General features: G+C 44.0%; 1 protein-coding gene across 1 annotated transcript in view; it reads right to left on the bottom strand.

Moving 5' to 3' along the window:
- LTC4S (leukotriene C4 synthase) overlaps positions 1-22,007 on the bottom strand; it is a 127,549-nt gene that overhangs the window by 1,578 nt on the left and 103,964 nt on the right. Inside the window, exons 4-5 of the mRNA XM_069202016.1 lie at positions 3,277-3,347; positions 528-609 (exon numbers count right to left, since the gene is read on the bottom strand). Coding sequence (XP_069058117.1) covers positions 528-609; positions 3,277-3,347 — 153 coding nt within the window. The remainder of the gene's footprint in view (positions 1-527; positions 610-3,276; positions 3,348-22,007) is intronic.

The following is a 22,007-nucleotide window of genomic DNA, read 5'->3' as shown; positions in this document are numbered from 1 at the left end:
TCGCGCCTCTCATTCTTTATGCCTTAAGCGACTTCCTAGGTCGCCTATATTGTATGTCACCCCTCTGAAATTCTCTTCCTACGTTTCAAATGCAGTGTTCTTACATGCTAGCGAACTACATTCAATAACTCTGTTTGATCGCGTTGCTTTAGTGTCTATTATTAAAACATTGCTTAGCCAGTTAAAGTGAAAATTCAGATTATAAAGTAAGAGGGAGGGACACACATAGATGCAGGATGTTCTGTTTCCATTTTGAAATGGAGGTTGAACCTTTCAGCCAACTGAATGCTCTTTGTTGTCCTCAATCAAAATCCAGATTTACCATGGGCTGTATTTTGTCTAGAGTGAATGTTTTTATTCACCCTTTCAAATCATCAGAAGTATTGACACAAGCCAGCTTTACCACAGAAATGATTGTGTAATGTTCACATTCAGTACGAGTAGCTAGTATCTCGCAGAGGCCTTCTCCGCGTATGTACATTTAGTTCCAGCAAACAGAATGACAATGCTTGGCGTGGTTCACTTACCGTCCTTGAGCTGAGACTGAATAAGCTTGGAAATACAGGTAGCGGCCGTAGAGGTACAACAAGCCGCAGGAGGCAGCCACACCTGCGGGTCAAAATACAGCAAGGCTTAAAAGGAGCCCCATGCACGCAGGGCACAAGATGGAGGTTATTTTTTTATTTATCTGTAACCATATGATGTGTAACATATGTAAAGTTACAATTGATATTGCTGTTGTAGCTTCAAACATTTGCGTTTTGTATTCGGGCACTGGTCTCTCTCCTTCCCTCTTCCACGTTATTTTCATTGGTTGGACGTGATTTTAGAGTATGTAGGTGTACCCCTCCCAGCCCAGTTAACAAGGCAGTGATGAAAAAAGACACCCAGGATCCCTGTTGCTTTACAGGTTCGCGCCACACCCTGTGCCTAGGTAAGTATGTGTGGTTAGCCTTACTGGCCTCAGTAACCAGGAAGATGTCTCATCCAGCCTTCTGGAAAACAAGTGGTTGACTTGGTAGGAGGCGCTGCTGTTACCCGTTCACTACTTTACTTTATGATTTTTAAATTACTGTTTTTTCAAAGGCTTGGACATTATCCCAGACGATGTTGCAGCATTTTACAGAGTTTTACAGAATCAAACACATTCTATCGTTGTTTTCTTACATTTAAATATACTATACTTTATTACATGCAAAACTTTCTTGTACTACAGGAATAACTATATAAAAGCATAGACTGTTTAAAATTATTAATATAGTTTGTTTCATTTCTGGCGATGAAGTGTTCAGAAGCGGGAGATTAATGATAATGTTTCACGTAAAATTGAAGTCTTTGAGGAAACAGACTTTCTAAGGCGGCTCTTGATAGAGATGAAAGATTGGTCCTGTCTCATCTCTAACGACAGATCTTTCTAAAGTTTTGAAGCAAACACAGTGTGTGATATTGTGGAGGTCTTTTTAAAGTGTGGGATTTCCCGCGTGCAGAATGTTTGTACTGAGGTGTCTTTTCATCCTGGTTGATGTGAGCAACTTTTTACGTGGTGGATGGAGTGTGTTGAATTTTACAGCTATGAAGTTGACACAGACACATCTCAAAATGGATCAGGTTTGTTAGGGAAGCCATTTGAACTCGCTTGTTAGAGTTATAATATGTTCAAATTTGTATGTCAGTGATCATTCTCACCGCTGCATTAAGGATCGGCTTTTAAAGAAGCTGTCTCAATAAGTGTGGAATATCCTGTATTCAACCCAGGATATGTCCAAGGTTACAACATTTTTTTAAGATCCTCAGTTTATAATACTCTTTATTGCTTTTTTGCTTTTAGACGTTTTCGCCGTAGGAGGGCAGCTTTTACTATTGCGTTGATGTGGAAGTCTACGTTTCGTTTGACATACAACAGGAAGCCTTGCGTTTTGCCGTGGTCAACAGTTTTAGTGCAGAGCCTTTATTGTTGTAACTGTGCCTCCCATTTCTATGTGGTGGTGCTCTTCGGGCCGTGATTAATAATAAAGAATTATGTTTTGTTTTGCTTCAACATTAGTTAGTGCTTTTTCATCCATTGCTACATATAGGATAGTATTCCACCTGTAAAAGGAATGATCTAGAGTAGTGTGTTCCTAGACTTTTAACTTCTGTGGTGCCCCACTTTATCCTTACTGGAACCCATGTCCCCCCGGAATCATTATTGGAACTTGGGGACCCCCACTGAGTCATTACTGGGAGTCGAGGACCCAGGCCTAAACATTGTTGAGGATTTGAACTGCAAAACAACACAAAAAATACAGAAACTAGCATTCCATCAAACACATACACAAATGAAAACACATTTTATTTATTTTGCAAACAAATAAAATTAAAATTAAAATTTTGATAAGAAGTTTGGAGCTTTTCTAAATTCAATTGAAGTCACGCATCGTCCATAATATATCCTGTTTGATGCACCTGCACTGCTCCCATGAATCCATCTGAGGATACTAAATTAATTTTTAGCCTCCAATTTCAAATTCCTTAACATTTGTGGTACGTTTTAAAATTTTCAATTGGACATTTGGCCACTTTATATACACTGCATTAATCTGCTAATATTAGTTAATTCTCTAAGCAGTCGCGGACCCCCTGGTGTGGCTGTTTTGAAACATCCGAGTCAGATACACTTACCCGTTGCAAAAAGCACCAGGAAACCCCTAATGAGTAGCTGTATGCACTATATAAGAATTTAACTAACTAACTAACCCCTGAGGAGGTTTTGCAGACCCCCAGGGGTCTCTGGACCACAGGTTGGGAAACATTGATATAGAGAAGGTCTGTCATCATTGGCTTCCTTAATAATCGATGACCAATTTTTTTTAAGATTCTGGCTAATACATTTTTATTCAATAAATTGGATTAACATTGAAATTGTGACACAAACCAGAGATAACGGAGTCACCACTTGTTATGACTTTTTTTTACTGAAAATTATAATATAAACCTCAAATATTGCAAATAGGATGTATGGTGCATTACTGGAAAATTATTGGCTAGCTGTAGTTTTTTTCTGGCAAAGGATCACCATCTAGTTGGAATGAGTGATCACTAATCTTTCAAGCATCAAAAGCACTATGGGGTTGTTGGAAAGAGTGGGCAGAAAACTATGTAAAAAAAAGTGTAACATGCAATGTATATGTAGAAGAGAGAAATGTACCTACTATGTGTGCTTCCTATCAAGGGCACACAATGTCCCAACTACACTCTGATGCTCTGAAACTAACAGGAAGATAGCATGAGTCTTACCTTGATGACAAAAAATTCCAGACACCCAGAGGACTGCGAGGAAGATAGGAAAATATTCAGAGCAGTTCGCCCTAAAAAAGAGAAAGAGCTCCGTAAAGGACAATAAAATCACCACCTGCCAGCGATAACAATGTGACTTGCACAGACAGACATTGTATGAAAGAGCATAGACCTTTATTAAGTCCATCATTGATATCTGTAAAGCTAAATGCATTCTAACAGTTAATTTCAGCTGTGAGATCTGGGGCTATAAGGCCTGCAACTCTATCCAGACTACAGAAAATAAATTTGTGGACAGCTTTTAAAGACCCCTCATAGTATCCGATCTGAGGTTGTCCGCGGGGAACTAAGTGTAGCCAGTCTCCCAGAGGTAATGTGGCATTGCTTGGCGTCTGAGGTCTCTGCTGGAGGAGCTGATGGTGTATCTGAAGTGCCTAGAAGCCTGTCTGCCTTTTGAGAGAGCGAAGGAGTATGCTTTGCCTTGATGGAGGGGAGACTGTCCAGAAGTCCAAAATGTTCTTGACATGAGAAAAACACAGCAAGTGAAGTCAGGTGTGACTAGTACTGTGAAGGACTCCCGTCCTGCTCTTTGAGCAGTTGCAGTATACATTAGGACATTTAAATATCAAGTACAGCTGTATCTTTACTCAATCCACAATGGGCTTGAGAGACTGGTGTGGCTGCTACTGGCATCAGGAAAGGAAGTCTTGATCTGCCTAGTTGCCACAAATGATGAAGGATGACTTGGCCCGGAGGCCGCAACTGACAAAACCGAGAACATATCTGCAAAGCTACCGCTGCTGAGGGCAAGTGCAGCTGTGCAAGCCTTCCTGGCCAACTGCATCCTATACTGCAATAAGGGCATACATGCAAGTGGTGAAAGACACTGATCTAAGTTATGCAATTGATCAGTAGGAGTATTTGACACCTTCTGCAACTGTGCCTAATGAATGCCTCTGTTCATGGTGTGTTGATGACTGGAATCATAGGAGCAACCAAAGCGTGGAGAGGGTATTGGAAGGGGGTGTAGTGCCTCTTTGGTAAGCACAACTTAGGGTACTGTCAGACTCAAGTCACTGCTAACATATAGATCCGAATGTTGCTGCAGGAACTATGTAGAACTCACCAGTCTCTGTCCTTACCAACGCTGTTGAACTAGTCTAAAACTAACCTCAGCACTGATGATGAAGAGGGGTAAAAGGGATAAGGATGCAAGGTAAGGCACACAAGAGGGTTCGTTTGTAGTCACAACCAATCTCGTCAGCTAGAGGTTCTTTCTGATTGTCTGCATCTCTCACTCGTGACATGTTTTTATACTAAGCAGAATGCAAGACTAAGGTTATTCTCTGCTCTTACTTCAGTTTAAAATACACCGTTTTTAAGTTACATAGCTTTCAGATGTATGGCAACATTCTACAAGAAATGAAGCCTACACTGGATTTACTCTAGTGACTGATACACTATGGTAAAATATTCAGCTTATAAATGGCACAATACCATAAAATAATCATTACTAGGCTAGTTTTATGGCAGCGTCTTATAGCAGTTGTTGATGCTCCTCAAATTGAGACGTTGATTAAAAACAAAGTTTCACAGAGGATCTGCATATAACACTACTGAGAACCAAAAGACAGTTTGAGGGTGTGACAGATCCTCCGTATGTAGGTGCAGACGGGCAGTAAAAGGGCTCAACAGAAACCCCACAATCAAAACTAGTACTGTCTATAGCTCCCAAACCTAAGACCTCTGAAAAGAGAGATGGGAGAGGTTGAATATTTCCAAGAATGCAAGGTCAGTCTTTGAGATGATTCTGCAGAAGACATTTTGGGGTGACTCCATGGGGACAGTGTTGACTTGATGGGTGGGTGACGATTAGACAGCACACATGTAGCAGCCACAATTCTGGCAGCTTTACTCCTGTCAGACAGCCTGGACCAAATACTGAGAGGCAGTCCCTGAGCAGGGGGTAGCCCATAATGCCCAGGACTAGAGATGTATAGGAATGGAGGGAAGCAGCTGTAACAAGTGATGATAGCTGCAACTGTGTATTGCATTCCTGTTGACCTGAACTTGGGTCGACTATACGTCTTTTGGTTGAATGTTGAGTTCTGAGCTCAAACGGGGCAGCTCTTCATCTGATCAGTCCTTCTCCTCTCACACATACCCGTCCCATTGACATCTTGGGAATAATGCTTAAACTCAACCAAACCTTCTGACCTCCCCCCACACACCCAACTCAGATCCACTTAGCCTCTAATCCCAGGACATCCATCCTGGGTGTCAAGGTGAAAGGGATTAAGAGTGACTTCCCTTTTAGGGTGAGGCAAGGCATAGAGTTGGGACCCCTGCTCCTTGACCTACTCACATTGACGCTCTGCAGGTCCCTCTGTCCATCTCGTCTACCCTACTGATCATACTCCTTCAACGGCACTATCCTACTGACAACCCTCCCAGTACTAGGAGCAACAAACCCCTCTATACTATTGCCACAAGGTCACTCATAGATTCCTCCCATTGATCTCCTGCCTTGGCTGCCTATATCCAGGGGGGACAGGGTTATTTCATAAATGATGAAAGGCAATGGCAAAGCTACACTCCACATTGTGTCAGTGTGTGAACATAATCTCTATTTATAATGCACGTGTTCTCCAATTTGGGCTTCTTGCTAAAGAATAACAGATATTTATTTTTTGCCAACTCAATGGCACTGATGCTAGTAACCTCCGAAGGATGAAAGGCTGAGTGGACCCACCGGAATCCAAACTTATGACCTTCAGGTCAAGCAGATTCTTGAAGTCGATGTCTTAGTGCGCTCAGCCCCCAGACCTGGGTTTCACTATTGCGCTTTAGTTTAATCGACGAGGTCAGCTTAAGCGGCAGCAGTAGCACTAATAAAATTAAGCAAAACTAAAAAGACAAAAGCAAGAGGCGTATTTCAGCTTATTAACGTGTTCCGCTTTGCGATCTAATCGAATACTTACCTGGGATGAATAGAAGTAAAAGCAGATAAAAAGCACCTGCTTTTAAAATACTTTGTCTTAAATGAAGTGAGAAGAAATTAGAACAGTATGCCTTAAATGACATTTCATATGATTAAATATAATTTGAAACGGCACTTAGATGATGTGGGTAAACCGAGCTGCCCACTTCGGAACTGGAGAACCAGATTCGAGTTCCGGCCTCTGCTCAACATCCTGTGATCTTGGGTAAATCACTTAGGGCCATATGTACGAACGTTTTTTCCCATAGACACAGAATGGGTAAAATCCTTTGGTACATCTTTAATCTCACTATGCTAAAAAAACAAAACAAAAAAAACGTTGTGCTCTGTATTGTAATATGATGGTCGTGTAAATAAATCTGGCGCCCATCTTCATCATGCTGCTTGTATTATTGCATGATTCAGTGTGTGCATTCGTTTTCCATGACATGTTCTTGTAGAACCTGATTTGTTGAGCCATGTGCCTTGTTGCACTGTTACCTGCCCGGACGGCGCACACTTTATTTTGTTATTTGTTTTTATGACCGAATCGTTTTCCTTAGTAAGTAATCTGATGCATGTGATGTACTGTATCCCTTTTATGATTTTTTTCTAAAAATCGAATAAAGATGAAATGATGATAATAATCTGTCACTCATGTAATGCCCTCTAATGCCCTTAAGTCCAAATGTGCGCTCCATTAAAAACTGCTAAAATGGGAACTCCTTTTATTTTATTTTACTATCCGGGCTTTGATACTTTTTTCAGGAAACCAATGTTTTAGTCTGTGTACTAGGGTTATGTTCCCAACAGTGTGCTGGATTGTTTTTGTCAGTATGCTTCTTGTTCTAGCTTCAGTTTCCTAATTCACATCATTAGGAGGTCTTAAAGGCGGTCGAGTACCTGGAGGGTTCAGCTAATTCTGAAATAGTGCTCTCCACTCTGAGCAGATGCCCGGTCAGTTTGCCTAGCCAGTCTGCCTAGCCAGTCTCACACGAATCTCTTCCACCACTGCCCCACATATCTTAAACGTCGTTGTACTATTAACAAGGATTTGCATTCTAAAGAAGTGCTTAGTTTTTTAGCACTTCCGGTGTGGCTTTTGAAATCACACGTACATTCCTGCCCTCTTCTCCATTAATGTCGATGTCACTTTGAACTGAATGTAAATATCTAGTGGGACGCTGTCCTGGAAGGAAGGCAAGCATAAGTCTTTGGGCCTGAGTTCGATATTGACGGACAGGTTACTCCGTTGCAACAGTGATGGATATCCCGTCCGCTGAAATCGAAATCCAATTATAGTCTATGGGATTTAGATTTCGGAGGATGGAATGTACGTCACCGTTGTGAGGAGTAACACATAAGCCAATATCTAAATCAGGCCCAAAGTCTTATGACAAGCGTTTTTCATTACAAATAAATATGAGGCGTTACCACAGTGACAATGTCTCTGCTACTGAGCCACAGGTAATGGAAGAACATGCAATTTCTTTAAAACAAAAATAACACACAATTTTACTTATCCATTGCTTTTTACTTACGTTTTTCAGTAAAAGTGTGCAAGAAAAGGCCTGTTTTGTCTTGGTTAGCACCCACTTTTTGCCTAGGATTTGATGTGGTCTCAAAGTTGTTAGTGCCCAGAGCCTCTGCTAACCAGGTTCCCTGGGCCAGATGTCTTTCCGAAAACTGTTGTGGTGCATTGGCATAATTGGTAACACCTTTAGCTGCCACTACAAGTCCTTAGTAAATGGTACGTAGATACCCAGGGCATGAGGTACTAAGGGTAGGTCCCTGAGGGCTGCAGCACAGATTGTGCCACCCTCCTGGGCCATGACTCCAGATGCACGCAGCACTGCTATTGCAGGCTAAGTGTCCTGGTGCAATTCTAAAATACCAACTTAACATGGCACACAGCCTGTGTGCCCTGTCCACTACACAGTGCATGCAGAACTAGAGTCCTGCTACACCAAGAAGGCACCAAACACTGCCTGCTGCACCCAGGACTCGATAATCGCTGCTGTCGGCGTTGCTTGGACATCGGACAGACTCTACAAACCCCCAGAGGACTACCACTCTTCTAGAAATCGCTGAAGATCTCCCTTCAGTGAATGCATCACTCTCCTGCAACACAGACCAAAAGACCAGTGAAGTCCAGTTCACTGACTGGTTGCTGACCAAGGAACCGGACACCATAGCTGGACCAAATTTGACCCAATGGACCGTGAGGACAGAACCTGCAAGTGTGCCAAGTTTGGTGGCACTGCAACCTCCAGTGGCCAAACCGTGCAATAGCCCAAGGTACTGGTCACTCAACGTCAGACACCCAGAAGGACAGTCCACTTCAGACTGAAAAAGGACCAGGAGGAAGCCCCAGTCGAGATACTTTAGAAAATACTAGGACCTCCCACCAGATTGCTCCTTCTGACCTGCAAGTGACCCTCAAATCGACCTACCTCCTGCTTCCAAGGGCACCTTTGTCCACAACTCCTGGCTCACTGATTCAATCTGCACCTGACCACCCTGTGCCTTCCACCGAAGATCAGCTGGCCATTAAGAGTCTCCCATCCCATGCAACCTTGACACTCCAAGGGCACCAGCTGGACTCACCTTGAAATCCACCTATGCAGTGCTTTTCCAAGTTGTCTCCCGCAGTGGCCTTGCACCAGCTCCAAAGACTTTTCTGCAGCTGATCCCGCCAAAACCGTGAGGCGCCCTAACCTCTCCACCTGGTCCACAGGGCCCACAGATGACCCCAACATACAACCGAGAAGAGACATTGGTAAATGCATTTCCTGAGTTTTTATGCATTTTTAAAATATTTCTGTATTGATTCCTATGATGCCTAATTACGTACAGAACTGAGACATTTTCTAAACTTTGAAAATCCATGACTTAAAAAGTACTTATCCGATTTGGATGATCTTGGTCTTAAAAAGTTCATAAAAATCTGAAGTATTTTTGTAAATTGGTTTTGAGTTATTTTTTTGAGCGTTTGTCTTACTTTATTGATATTGTGAATACAAGAAATGCTTTGCACTACTCCAAGATTATCCTAACTGCTCGACCAAGCTACCATAAAAATTATAGCATTAGATGATCTCGTTTTTACCTCTGTAAATCAATGTGTGGCTGCCCGGACCATCTGCAGAGTGTACAACATTTTGCACACTACATAGAGGGCCAACCTCCTAAAACGCGTAGTTAACGTTGATTGTGCAACATCAAAAAACTTTCATTGAATGTTTATTTGCATGATCCCTTGAACAGCAGTACCTTTGTTTTATGCAGAAATCTGATTAATTTGTGCCCTTTCTAGGACTTTATTAGGAGAGGATTCATATGTAAATCAAGATAAATGCAGGTTTGTAAATTATATGTCTTCAGAAAAAATAATGATAGTACTTGCATGAAAAAGCAAAATGCAAAACCGCAGCTTTAGAAGAATGATTATTACACTCCTTGATGGCATCTATGCAGAGGCTGCAATCAAAGCTTCACATGTTTTATAAGTAGACAATGGCCACGCTGCGCTCCATATTGTCCCACCGTCTCCAGTACATTGCACTTTCCATCTGGTATAGTTAGTTTCATCTTTTTAATATGCTTTCTCAAGCGGTAACATGAAATGCGAGACACTGGGCTACACGATCAGGTACTACTGGATTGTATGTTTGGGCAGCTGTGTGCATGTGAACATAGAAAAACTAGCTCACACAGAAGTTAGACACAATGGTGGTGGTGGCTGTTCCCCGGACCTTGCTCACGGGGTAAACGTCACAGTCCTATTACCCTGTTTATATTTGTTTTCCCATTCTTCTGTCTTTTTCATACCACTTCCTTTTTTTTGCGAATTGCTTTAACCGTGCTCATTCATGTGATCTGTGATATGACAATGCAAGATGCAAAAATTAATCATAATCATAAAGTACAAATTTGTGACTGTGCCATTAAAATAATGCAAATGCAGTTACAAACATATATGCATACTGTATTCTTTGATCCAAGTATGCTTATTCTGAGTCAATCACGTCATTGACCTTAACTTTATTTGGTTTCAATCCAAAATATGTCGTACATGTGTCCATTTACAGTAAGTTCTGTTTTTTTAGAATCTCCAACTCTGTAATGGAATATGGTTTTTCAAAACTCTTGTAGCAGTACTTTTACGGATTGGCCCGGTCTATGCATGCTGTTCATGGTCATTCTGATGTTGCACAAAATGCCTTCACTGACGATCAGCTAGCGTTTTCTTTCTTTAGGAGGTCTCCCCTATATCCATTTTCATCACTACTCATCAAGTTCTGCAGAACATTCATCGAGTTTCCTTGGCCCATGTTTGGCACATTCTGATTTCCGCAATGCCCGCGCCACGCATGCTGGTCATGGTAATTCTGATGTTACATGTAGTGACTTCTCTGCCAATCAGTTAGTGTTTTCTTAGTTTTGGAGGTAGCCACTGTCTCCACTTTCATCACTACTCATCAAGTTCTCTGCACAATGTTCATTGGGTTTCCTTTATATTCATTAGGCACATTTTATTTCCAGATTTCGCTGTTTTTTGTCTGATAAGCCCACACATCTCAGTGTTGTGATGCAGAAGCTATGCTTTGTTCCGAAGGCTCAATCTCTATTTCTCATGCCATTTTTTTTTTTTTTTAATAAGCTTCCATGCTTTGAGCACTTTTTGTGGGCCTTTACCATTCTCTTATTAGGTGTTCTTTTTGTTGGTATTGTTTTACATCCTTTAAACCCTTGGATATTCAAAACATTTTAACTTTATTGCTCTCAGGTGGGTTGTCCATGAGTGGTCCTAGGATCACTTTTGTGGTCCTTCTTAATTCTCTGGTGGGTTGTTCTTATAATGAATCATATTGTTCTGTATTCCTATACCTCTTGAGTACCCCTGTGTCATAACTTGATCTCCCTCTGGTGGGTTGTCCATTGATTATGTTACTGCTACCTCAGTTTTTCTTATACTGTTATGGTTCTCTGCATCCCCATATCTTTGTTTTGGATCAAATCCCTACTGGCAGGTTAGTGCTGTTATTGTATTTCCCAAGCGCTTGTTAATTTGGACATTCTGCTATTCAATTATTTCTTCATCGATTTTCAGTGCCTTCTGATAATTGTTATATTGTCCAGTGTTTTAGATCTCTCTATTCCCGCCATTACATTTCTTTGTTGATGCTTAATCTTTTTACAAGGAGGACCCTTGCTGGTGGTCTTGGTTTTCTTGTTGTGTAGCTAAATGTGAATATACAGTTCCGCATCTTGATTCAGCCCTTTGGGGTTAATGCGCACAGTAACATGATGTACCATAATTCTTTTTACCTCAAAGTGTGTTCCCTATCTCCACCTCATTCAGATTTTTCTACTTGATTAGTTGCGTAGAATTTCAATTGAGTCCAGTTTTTTTTATATATATATATATATATATATATATCATCATCATATGTCACTGCCAAACTTCTTAAAGATGGGTGCTTCCTCTCCTGCAAGTGGCATGCATGACACATATTTTCCACAAACTAGCCCTCCCACGAGCCACAGAAGCACTCACGGGTTAACTTAGTTTAATATCCTCAAGCATGACGCGTTTCGGCTGCCGACTTTTTCAAATGCTAGGTATATATATATATATATATATATATATATATATATATATATATATATATATAAATAGATAAATATATACACACTCATATATTTTAAGAATATTCTTTTTGAAAAACAAAAGGACTTGTCTTTAGTCAGACAGATACAAATATAATTGTCTCCTGTCTTCCCTTACACATGACATTGTTAAAGAATGACATTTTGGCATATACATATATTGAGCAAGACTGATATTTGTATTTCTTGAACACAGTGTCCTAATTTAGGATACAAAATATTGAACACAAATAAGTATTATTTGGCAGACAAGAGACAGAAGAGATATTCTTTCAGTGGCTGAATAGCACAATCCCACATTCCCTTTCATGTTCAAATTGAGTGATTCTGCGCAAATCCTTTTACTTCAACATGCCGCATTTTAGGGCCACATCAGATCTGAGGCCACCTTGAATAAATTAATTCAGGATGTGCACTGAATGGAAACTTCACATATGGTTTAATGGACAATAATGTTTCTGAACGTACAACAGCAAGATTGGCCATATGTGCAGTGCATGTGATAAACCCATATCTCTTAGTGCACACATAGCACTGTTATCAAGACATTGGAGTTTGGGAAGATCTCATGTTTAAAAACTATTACTTTTAATGGATGTCAAAAAGTGATATCCAATCTACTGGCATGAATGAATCAGTCATTCAAGAAACAACCTGTATTTAATCTATCTTGATCACATTGTATATGGTGTTTGTTGTAGCTCTTACACTGTGCATCTTTTGGTCGCTCTGCTCAAGCTTGGCCTCCTAAAGCCAAGCCAGGCCCCTGGCAAGGCACTGCCTGTTAATTTCTTAACTTGAACACCTTTACTTACTATACGTGTTCTGTGTGTCAGGGAAGCTTCTGTCCATAATGTTCTTGTTATATGTGTCAGTCAAGCTGGAGAAAACATTGCTGTATGAATGCAAAAACCTCCAGCTTTGACAGTATTCCAGAAAGTGCAGCTCTGGCCTGATCTTTCAAGACTGGCATTACGTTTTTGTACCAAAAATAGTGTAGAACTTTAATCACGTTTCCTGTGGTCTCCACTAAACCATACTTCTACTACCATAGAAAACAAGTCTCGGGTTCAAACGTCACTCCTGACAAGGAGGGCAAGCAGTACTAAAAATGTGTTCATCCAGAGTTAAGGTTTGATGAATCTTTACCCAGTATGTAACTACAGATCTAGATTAGTTACCAGCCTTAGGAATGCTAGACCTTGGTGTTTCCTATTTGAGGGGGTCTCCTGTTAACCAGTTAATCCACAGGAATGGCAAATGTAAAGAGCTGACGGCCCTACTGTGCAGCCTAAGTGTCTATCTTTGGGTCAACCACATGGTCCAGGCCCCGCTCTCCCCTTGCTGCTGCATCGCTCTTGCTCCTGTTTTCTCCTTGCTTTTTCAGTGCCTTGAGACCGTAATGGGCGATTTGCACTCTTTATATATCCTTGATTGATTGAATCACATGAACACGTGCCTTCTTGGATAAGATTGCAATGCCTGAAAAGGTAGGGTTCAAATGAAGCCATTATTTTCCTAAAAGTGCTCTCATGTCCCCCCTTTTTAAAGACAGGAATGCCAGCAAACACTGGTCCTGATGGGATTCCATTATTTTACCATTTGTCATGTGCTTAATGAGGGTAAAGGGATATTGTAAACTCTGCATTTATGTCAAAGCCACATATAGATTCTGAAGCGCAGTTGCGCCTGTTGAATCAATTTCCAGTGAGATGAAGATACTTCCATTAAATTATGGCCTGTAAAGAACTGCACTTTAACATATTTCCTCTAGTGTTGAAAGGACATTACCAACATGAAATGGGTGCTGCCATGGGCGTAAGAAGTGTGTGGGACGCGGGGGATATGTCCACCCCGATTATGGAGTGAGGGGACACAGGGGACAAGAATGGGGGGAGGAGAGGACAAAATAATTTCCCCTTCCCTTCTGTGAGTCGTGGGGCCATTAGCGCGTGAAAGTGCTACCTATACTGGCCCTTCACTTGACCTGGGTCCTGCCTCCAGGACACTTGCCCTCTGTCCTTTTGTTGTGCTGCAGCACACAAGGAATTCATTCTCATCTTGCTGCCACAGCTGCCTGCAGTCTGCACTTCTAAGAACAAAGGGAAACAAGAGAGGCCCTTTGTTGATTGCTGTTCGCATCCCGTCCCTCCTGAGCGCTACCCTTCCTGTCCCTTGAAGATCGAATCCTGAAGACAGCAGCAAGATTTGAGAAGGTAAGGAGGTTTGGGTAATTAAATAAGGTATTGCCAATAACTCCCTTTCATTTTAAATACAGTGCTGTGTTGCCAAGTATCTCACTTCCTACACACAGTATTGTTGAGTTACTGTGAGATATGAGCAGGGCAGGTTTTAGCTTGCTAGTGGCACCCTGTGTGACAATGTTTGTTAGGGCCCACGTTTCGGACGCCTCTCTCTCACTCGCTCCTCTTGTCTGTCTCGAGCTTGCCTGCCCCAGTGCTAATCATTGTCCCCTAAGTTGACGTTCTGCCTCCCCAGCATTCCGGTCTCCTGTATCTCCCTCAGCCATCCTGGCATTTGTGACAGCCCGCTCTGAAGGCCAAGGGCTGTCTGTAAATCTCATTTCCTCCCAATGGCATGTGGATGTGAAGCCAGCACTGTGGCAACTCACAGGCCACGGTGGAGCAGCTCCTGACAGTGCCGGATAGACAGCAGAGAGACCAGCACACAGCACCATTCCCAGGAAGAACCAGATGGCCTGAGAGATGGACAGGGCCAGGTAAGGCAGCAGGGACGGCTCTAGGGCAGTGCGACCGGTGCCACTGCACCGGGTCTGGACTTAGGATGGGGGTGCTGTGTTTGCAAGTATATTGTGGCTTTAAAAGTGCCTGAGGGGTGTTACTTTCCACCAACAGTTTTCAGGCAACAATAAAAATCTCAAGATAATTCCGGTGATTAATGGTCTTCCTGGAGAGAGATTGAAGTTTTGTCTAGTGGAAGTTTTGACTCATCATAACGTGCAGGGTTATATGCCTGCTGCAAAGTACGTCTACATGCAGATCGCAAAGTGCATTTAATGTGAATAGGTCAGTGGGTTACTGCTTTTGTCAGATATAGGAAAGTACCCTCTTTTTGGCATCGTTACCCCCACTTTTTGCCTGTTGTCAGTATGTTTTGACTGTGTCCACTGGGATCCTGCTAACCAGGACACCAGTGACTGTACTTTCTTCCTTTAAATTTGGTTGCTTGGACCACACACCCCACGTTGGCATACTGGTGCATCCTAATACATCCCTAGTGTATGGTACCCAGGTACCCAGGGCATTGGGGGACCAGAGGTCCACATGGGCTGCAGCATGTATTATGCCACCCATAGGAGCCCATGTAAAATGTTTTCTGCAGGCCTGCCATTGCACCCTGCATGAAAAGGTGCATGCACCCTTTAACTTCAGGTCACTGCCTCAGGTCACTGTAAGTCACCCCAATGGTAGGCCCTCCTAGCCCAGAGGGCAGGGTGCAAGTACCTGTGTGTGAGGGCTCCTCTGCAGGAACAGAGGTGCCCCCACGAACTCCAGCTCCATTTTCCTGGACTTCGTGAGTGTGGGACGCCATTTTACGCGTGTACTGGACACAGGTCACTACCTATATCCATCTACTTAATGGTAACTCCGAACCTTGGTATGTTTGGTATCAAACATGGTGGAATCGTACCCCAATACTATTGTCAGTATTGATTGTATGATTCCATGCACTCTGGGGGCTCCTTAGAGGATCCCCAGCATTCCTCCTACCAGCTTTCTGGGGTTTTCGGGCAGCCCACGCTGCTGTCACCCCTCAGACAGATTTCTGCCCTCAAGCTGCTTGAGCAGCTGAAACCCAGGAAGGTAGAACATAGGATTTCCTTTGGAAGAGGAAGGCAACACCCTCTCCCTTTGGAAATAGGTGTTACAAGGCTTGGGAGGGGTAGCCTCCCCAAGCCACTGGTATGCTCTGAAGGGCACATTTGGTGCACTCCTTTCATAAACCAGTCTACCAGTTCAGGGTCCCCAGTCCCTGCTCTGGCACAAAACTGAACAATGGAAAGGGGTGTAACCCCTCCCCTGTCCATCACCTCCCGACACGGGTGGTGCCCATAGCTCCTCCAAGTGGCCACTTGATTCTGCCATCTTGAATCCAAGGTGGGCAGAGGCCTCTTGGGGCATCTCAGTGGCCAGGTCAGGCAGGTGATGACACAGCCCCACCTGATAGGTGATCACCCTGCTAGGTGACCAGTCCCCCTTTCTGAGCTATTTAGGGTCTCCCTCTTGGGTGGGTTTTCAGATTTGACGAGCAAGATTCCAGCAGGACTCCTCTGCAACGTTTACTTTAACTTCTGGCCACTGGAACCGCAACTGGACTTCACAGGAACCTACATTTTGCAGCTCCAGCGACAACTTCACCCTGCAACATTGTTTCTCTGGCTCCCTCCAGCAACTGCAACATTTCCCCGGCTGTGCTTCCTCTGAGGGAAGCAAGTCTTCAGTCTGCACAAGAAGAAAGAAGGAATCTCCTTTGGAGGGAAGGAGTCACTTATCTGAATCCTCAGACACCAACTGCAACGACAACCAGCTGGGTTGATCTCTCCTCCTGAGCTGCGAGGATCCTGTAACAGATGTTGTAGTCTGGAGTGGTCTCCTTGGTCCTCTCTACCAGCTGTCTAACTTTGGAGACGGTAGGCCCTTGCCTTCCCACGCAGGACCGTACCTACATGCATCGCATCTCTTGCAGCTACCAAGGCTTGTTGGCATCTCCTCCATGGGATCTTCAGGCTCTGTGTAGTCCCCTGTGGGTCTTCTGTGTGGGCTGCCTCTCCTTCTCTGCACTGCTGAGGATCACCTGGGACTCCCCTCCATGGGTTGAGTCCCCCTGCACCTTGCTGGTCCCCGGCAGCTCCACTATTCTCATCCCGTGACATTTGCCTTTGCCAAGGCTTGTTGGTGTTTTTTCGTACCACAGACTGACTGCAATTCTTCATCCGGTGTGGGACATTCACTGCATCACCCAGGAAGTCTTCATCTGCTCCAGTGCTGCATTATTGACCGCCTTTGTCTCCCCGTCGACCAACTCCTGCATCCACAGACGGGTGGGTAGTGGCTCCTGCCTCGACCGGACACTCCAATGTGAACTGGACTTGGCCCCCTTCTTTTCCCGGTCTTCCTCTTCCAGGATCCACCTCTGGTTTCTTGCAGTCTTGTCTGGGTCTTGCAATATCCCTCTCTGAAGTCCTTTTGGTGGGTTGAGGAAAAAATTGTAAATTACCTCTTTTCTCCTAGTCGCTGGGGGGCACTTTGGTACTTACCTCTGGGGTTTCCTAGTTCCTCCAGCTCCTTTCTACCGATTCCACTTCCTTGGTTGGGGACCCGACTTTCGCATTCCACTTTTTTAGTATATGGTTTGGTCCCCCTTCGGCCTTCGTTATTGCCTATTGCTTTTCAGTGTTTTCTGTTGCTTTTTATGCCAATTTCTGATTGCTACTCTACATATAATTGCGTGTTACTTACCTCCTATTGTAGTATTGCCTATCTAGTGTTTTAGTGTTTGTGTTACTGTAATAAAGAAAATTTATTTTCATAACACTGAGTGTTTCTTTAATGTGTGTAAGTGCTGTGTGACCACAGTGGTGTTGCATGAGCTTTGCATGTCTCCTAGGTTAAGTCTTGGCTGTTCATCCACAGATATCTCTAGAGAGCCTGGCTTCTAGACACTGCATACACTTCATTAATAAGGGGATACTTTAACCTGGTATAAGGGGATAATACCATAGGTACTCACAACACACCATGCCAGCTTCCTACATAAGAGAGCTCCTTTTTTGTCCTCTGCACTTTATAAATAAAAATCTAATATAGAACAGTGAGTAATTAACTCATCAAAGAGCCTCATGCTAACTTCAAGGTATAGATTAGAGTGTTATGATTTTCCCCCACTTTTTCATTAACGTAATGTTGCAAAACAGGTTCATTTGAGTGCACATCAATTCTTCTTATTAAAGAGAGCCCCCAACCATGGTGTTATGTTTTAAATTCTGAGTTTGGGCTTCTCCAGACAAAGCACTCTTAAATTGTACCTACTACCAGTATGGAATACCAGTGACTCCTACACCGTGTAGTCCTCTGTCTGATGTTTCATTTCCTATGCACTGATTTACACACATATGATTGTCTCTGTGTAATGTCTGTGTGATGTAAAGTGCTCTAACACCCGAGACTGGTATTAGGCATGTATGATGGAACAACACATGCGTATATCATGCATGCCTTAACTGCACAGTCTCAACAACGACCGCATCTTTACCAGGCATGCCTTTACAACGAATTTCGTTGTAAAAGCATGTTTGGTAAAGGAACATGCATGGTAAATTCTCCCCGCCCTGCCCCCTTACTCCTGATACCATACTCCACCCTGACCAAGCACTTAAAACTGGCCCTGCCCTGATCCCTAAACCACACTGACCTAAGGAAAAGTACAGGGTCCCTGTGCGAATAAGAAGAGAGATTCAGGGAAGTATACAATAAGTAAACAGTACATCACTCTCCTATTAATTCCTTAACGAAAATGATTTTCAAAAAAGCCTTAACTAATATTCAGAAATGTATTAATCCAAACACAGGTACATGAGTGTATATATACATCATTATTTTCAAACTATACAATTTCTAAAGTAGACCATCAACACGTGTCCACTCAGAAGACCCTCAAACATAAGACCTTCACAAATAAACATGCCCTAAAAACTACCTTGACGCCCCTGCCCCTACCCTGAATCCTAAAACCCACCCGCTCTGTCCTACAAACTATAAGACCCACACCCTGCAACCTAAAATCTACCCCACACTGTCCTAAATGCTACTCGACCCCACCCCATACCGTAAAACCTACCCCACACTGTCCTAAAAACTACCCTGACCCCCTCGTCCTGAACCCTAAAACCTACCCCACCCTGTCCTTAAAAACTAACCCAGCCCTAACCCTGTCCTAAAAAATACCCCAACCTCCCAACCTAAACCCAGCCCCAACCCTACTTACCTCTCTCCTCTGCTCCTTCCTGTTCCACCTGGACAGCTAGACCGCTCTCTATGCTGTAACCATGCATATGCGTGGTAAAGACGTGTGGTGAAGGCATGTATGATAGACCCATATGTGTGGTAATGACAGCTTGGTCAATGCATTGCATTGCATTGATTACGTTGTAAGTGATGTTTCCCGGTATGAGTGGTGCTATAAAACTAATGAAATGCATCTCAGAGAGAGTGGTGATGGATGGTAGTGAGGGAATCCGTGGCCGAGGTGGCCATTGGGGGGTGCCAACAAATAATGTCACACAGGGCACCACCAGCGCTAAGGCCAGCCCTGCCAGACAGCATAGCAGTTCACAGGAAGGTGGCAGCACAGAGACTGCCACTTGACAGACAAGGACCTAGCAGCAATCATAGGCCTTACTGGACTTCACAGGCAGGCGGGGGCACAGAGACTGACACCGCCTGACTAGAAAGAAAGCTCCCAACAGGCAGCACAGTGCATGGCAAGCAGCACAGGTATCGACAGGAAGCACTGCACCCAACAGGCAGCACAGGCCTCTTAGGACTTCACATGTGGATGGCAGCACAGAGCCTGTTGCTGCCGAACATGCAGCAAAGGGCCCAGCAGACAGGGAATTGCAGGCCGCACAGGACTCGACTGGAAGCGCTGGGTCCCGGCAGGCAGCGCAGCACACAGCCTGCCACTGCCTGACAGGCAGGAAGGGCCCAACCAGTGGAACCGCACCTGCCAGGCAATGCCTGCCAAGCAGCAGTTAACAGGGAAGATGCACATTACTTGGCAGGCGGCACAGGACATAGAGGGTTTCACAGGCAGGTGGTGCAAGGCAGCCTGGCACTCCCAGGTATTCAGCAAAGGATATTACAGGCAGCGGCACTGTGCCTGGCACACTGCCTTAGACCATACAGAAGTCCCAATCCTCGCAGGCAGAACGGGGCCCGATAAACAACATAGGGTCGCACAGACTCTGGCACAACAAAGGGCTTCTCTCTCCCCCCCCCCACCCCTACCGAGGTCTCCCACCTATGCCAGAGTTTTCTTACCGACATGTCACATTACACTTTTTAGTCCTCTGTGGTTAGAGGTCGTAAACCCCTGGCCGTTTTTTATTTGTGAAACAGCAAATAAGATCAATCATCACTTAAAACATTTATACGCAGTAACCCCATTATATTTACAGCTTAATTTACATGTGTAGATGTCTAGCCTTAATAGAGGTGCTAATAAATCTGATTTCCTAATATTATCTAAATTCAGTTGCTGCGCATCCACTCCAGTGACTGCGGATGAGATCATGACTGGCCTGATGAGTCCCAGGCCCGGATCCACCCCTCTGGCTAGGTGGCACTGGGGTAGGTCCCTCCCTATGGGAGGGCATTCCACCCCCTCCTGTTTCCCGTTTCCCTCCCCCATTCTCCCCCCAACATCCCCACGCTCCGCGGCAACCCTTCTGGGTGCACACTTTGTGCAGGGGGACCACCTCAAGGTTGTTCCTGTCCCCATCCCCCCCCCCAGAAATGTAGTGCCTCCTATGCCCCTTGGTGCTGAGGTCCAGGGAACTGGAGCATTTCACCTCATCTTCAATAATGGCTTTCTGCGAGGAGAAAGCTGGTAGCGTTGGATATCCTGAAGGTGGAAGTGTGCAGAGGAGCACATACTGCATACGTCATGCATGAATTTAAGTAATACAGAAGGGCTTGTTTCTTAAAACCCTGCCAACAATTTTATAAACTTTGTGGGTCATTCAGGTTCCAGATAAAGGGAAAGTCGCTGGTATTCGACTTTCGATCAGCGAGATACTTGTTTTCACTTTTCCATGACACAGGAAATGATGGGGCAGTTAGATTAGCATTTTTTTCCCCGATTAAGACTCAATTCTGTAAGTAAAAAACAGACAGTCACAGCACTCATGCCTGTAAAGGAGCCAATATTTTTCTCTGGGTGAGTACAGTGTTACTCCGACTCCTTTCACAGCAATGGCCAAATACTGGATATTATGAGGATAATGTCAGCACGTTTTTATCTCACTTTACTTTACTGCCCCAGAACTGTAGCAAAGAAAAGAATCTCAACTGAGCAGGTTTATAAACGTTGATGTTACTGTAGTGAATTCTACACTTCTGGTTTCTTTAAAATAGACTTCATACATGTGCGCCCCTCACTGCTAAAAAGAGCGAGACCTAACACGCCAGGCCTACTGAAGGGCAGTTTAAAACTTTGTTTTTTTTTTATTATGAGAAGTACCTCAATTTAAAGTAGTCGGTGCATGTGAGCTGATGGGGTCAGTACAAGTGTGAGTTTCTTTTAAAACAGGCAAGAGAAACGGTCATCTCACATCAGCTTCTAGGTTTCCTCCGTGTCAACTCCAGGACGCACAGGATGCCAACAAACAGGGTATCAGATACTCTTATTACTTATCAAAGCATAAATATATTTCTTCTTAGATTAAAGGCAGCAAAAGTTATAACTGTGAGGAAACAAAAAAGGAGCACCACAGAGGAGAGCAGATGATGTAATGTGCACTGGTAGGACGGCCTTGGACTCACCCGCACATGCGATCTCTGTCTGACTTGTCAAACAAGCTCTGTGGTGGTGTGAAAAAAAGCCCTCACTCTCCTACTCGCCTGCTTGGCAAGGCACAGAGGGGGTTTGTGTGCTCCTAGCGATGCTCAACGACAGGGGGTGTGTTGTCCCCTTCCACCAAGTCCAAGGATGGGGGAAAATCATTCAGTATGAGTTTTTGCACCCCAGTCACGCCAAAGTGCAGGAAGGGAAACTTCTGGAGAGGGTCTGTTCAGCCACAATCATCCCGTCTTGTCCAAGGGCAACGGCATCTATGTCCATGGCTCTCCTTGCCCCGCAAAATGTGCAAGGTGTAAGGGCTCTCACCAGTCTTGGTCTTCCCTGGCCAAAAGTATTTTGTGGGGCAAGGACGACCGTGGCAGCTGATTGCTGACCTTGTGCCGAGAGCCATCATCCCACCCTCTTGGCCTGGTCTTGGCCAGGAAAGGTCCTATGTGCTCACCACCTGAGTGGGAGG

Source organism: Pleurodeles waltl, chromosome 7, assembly GCF_031143425.1.
Source record: "Pleurodeles waltl isolate 20211129_DDA chromosome 7, aPleWal1.hap1.20221129, whole genome shotgun sequence".
In the NCBI taxonomy this organism is placed as follows: Eukaryota; Metazoa; Chordata; class Amphibia; order Caudata; family Salamandridae; genus Pleurodeles; species Pleurodeles waltl.
Note: the sequence above shows the minus strand (reverse complement) of the source record. Positions and strands in the feature narration are given on the sequence as shown.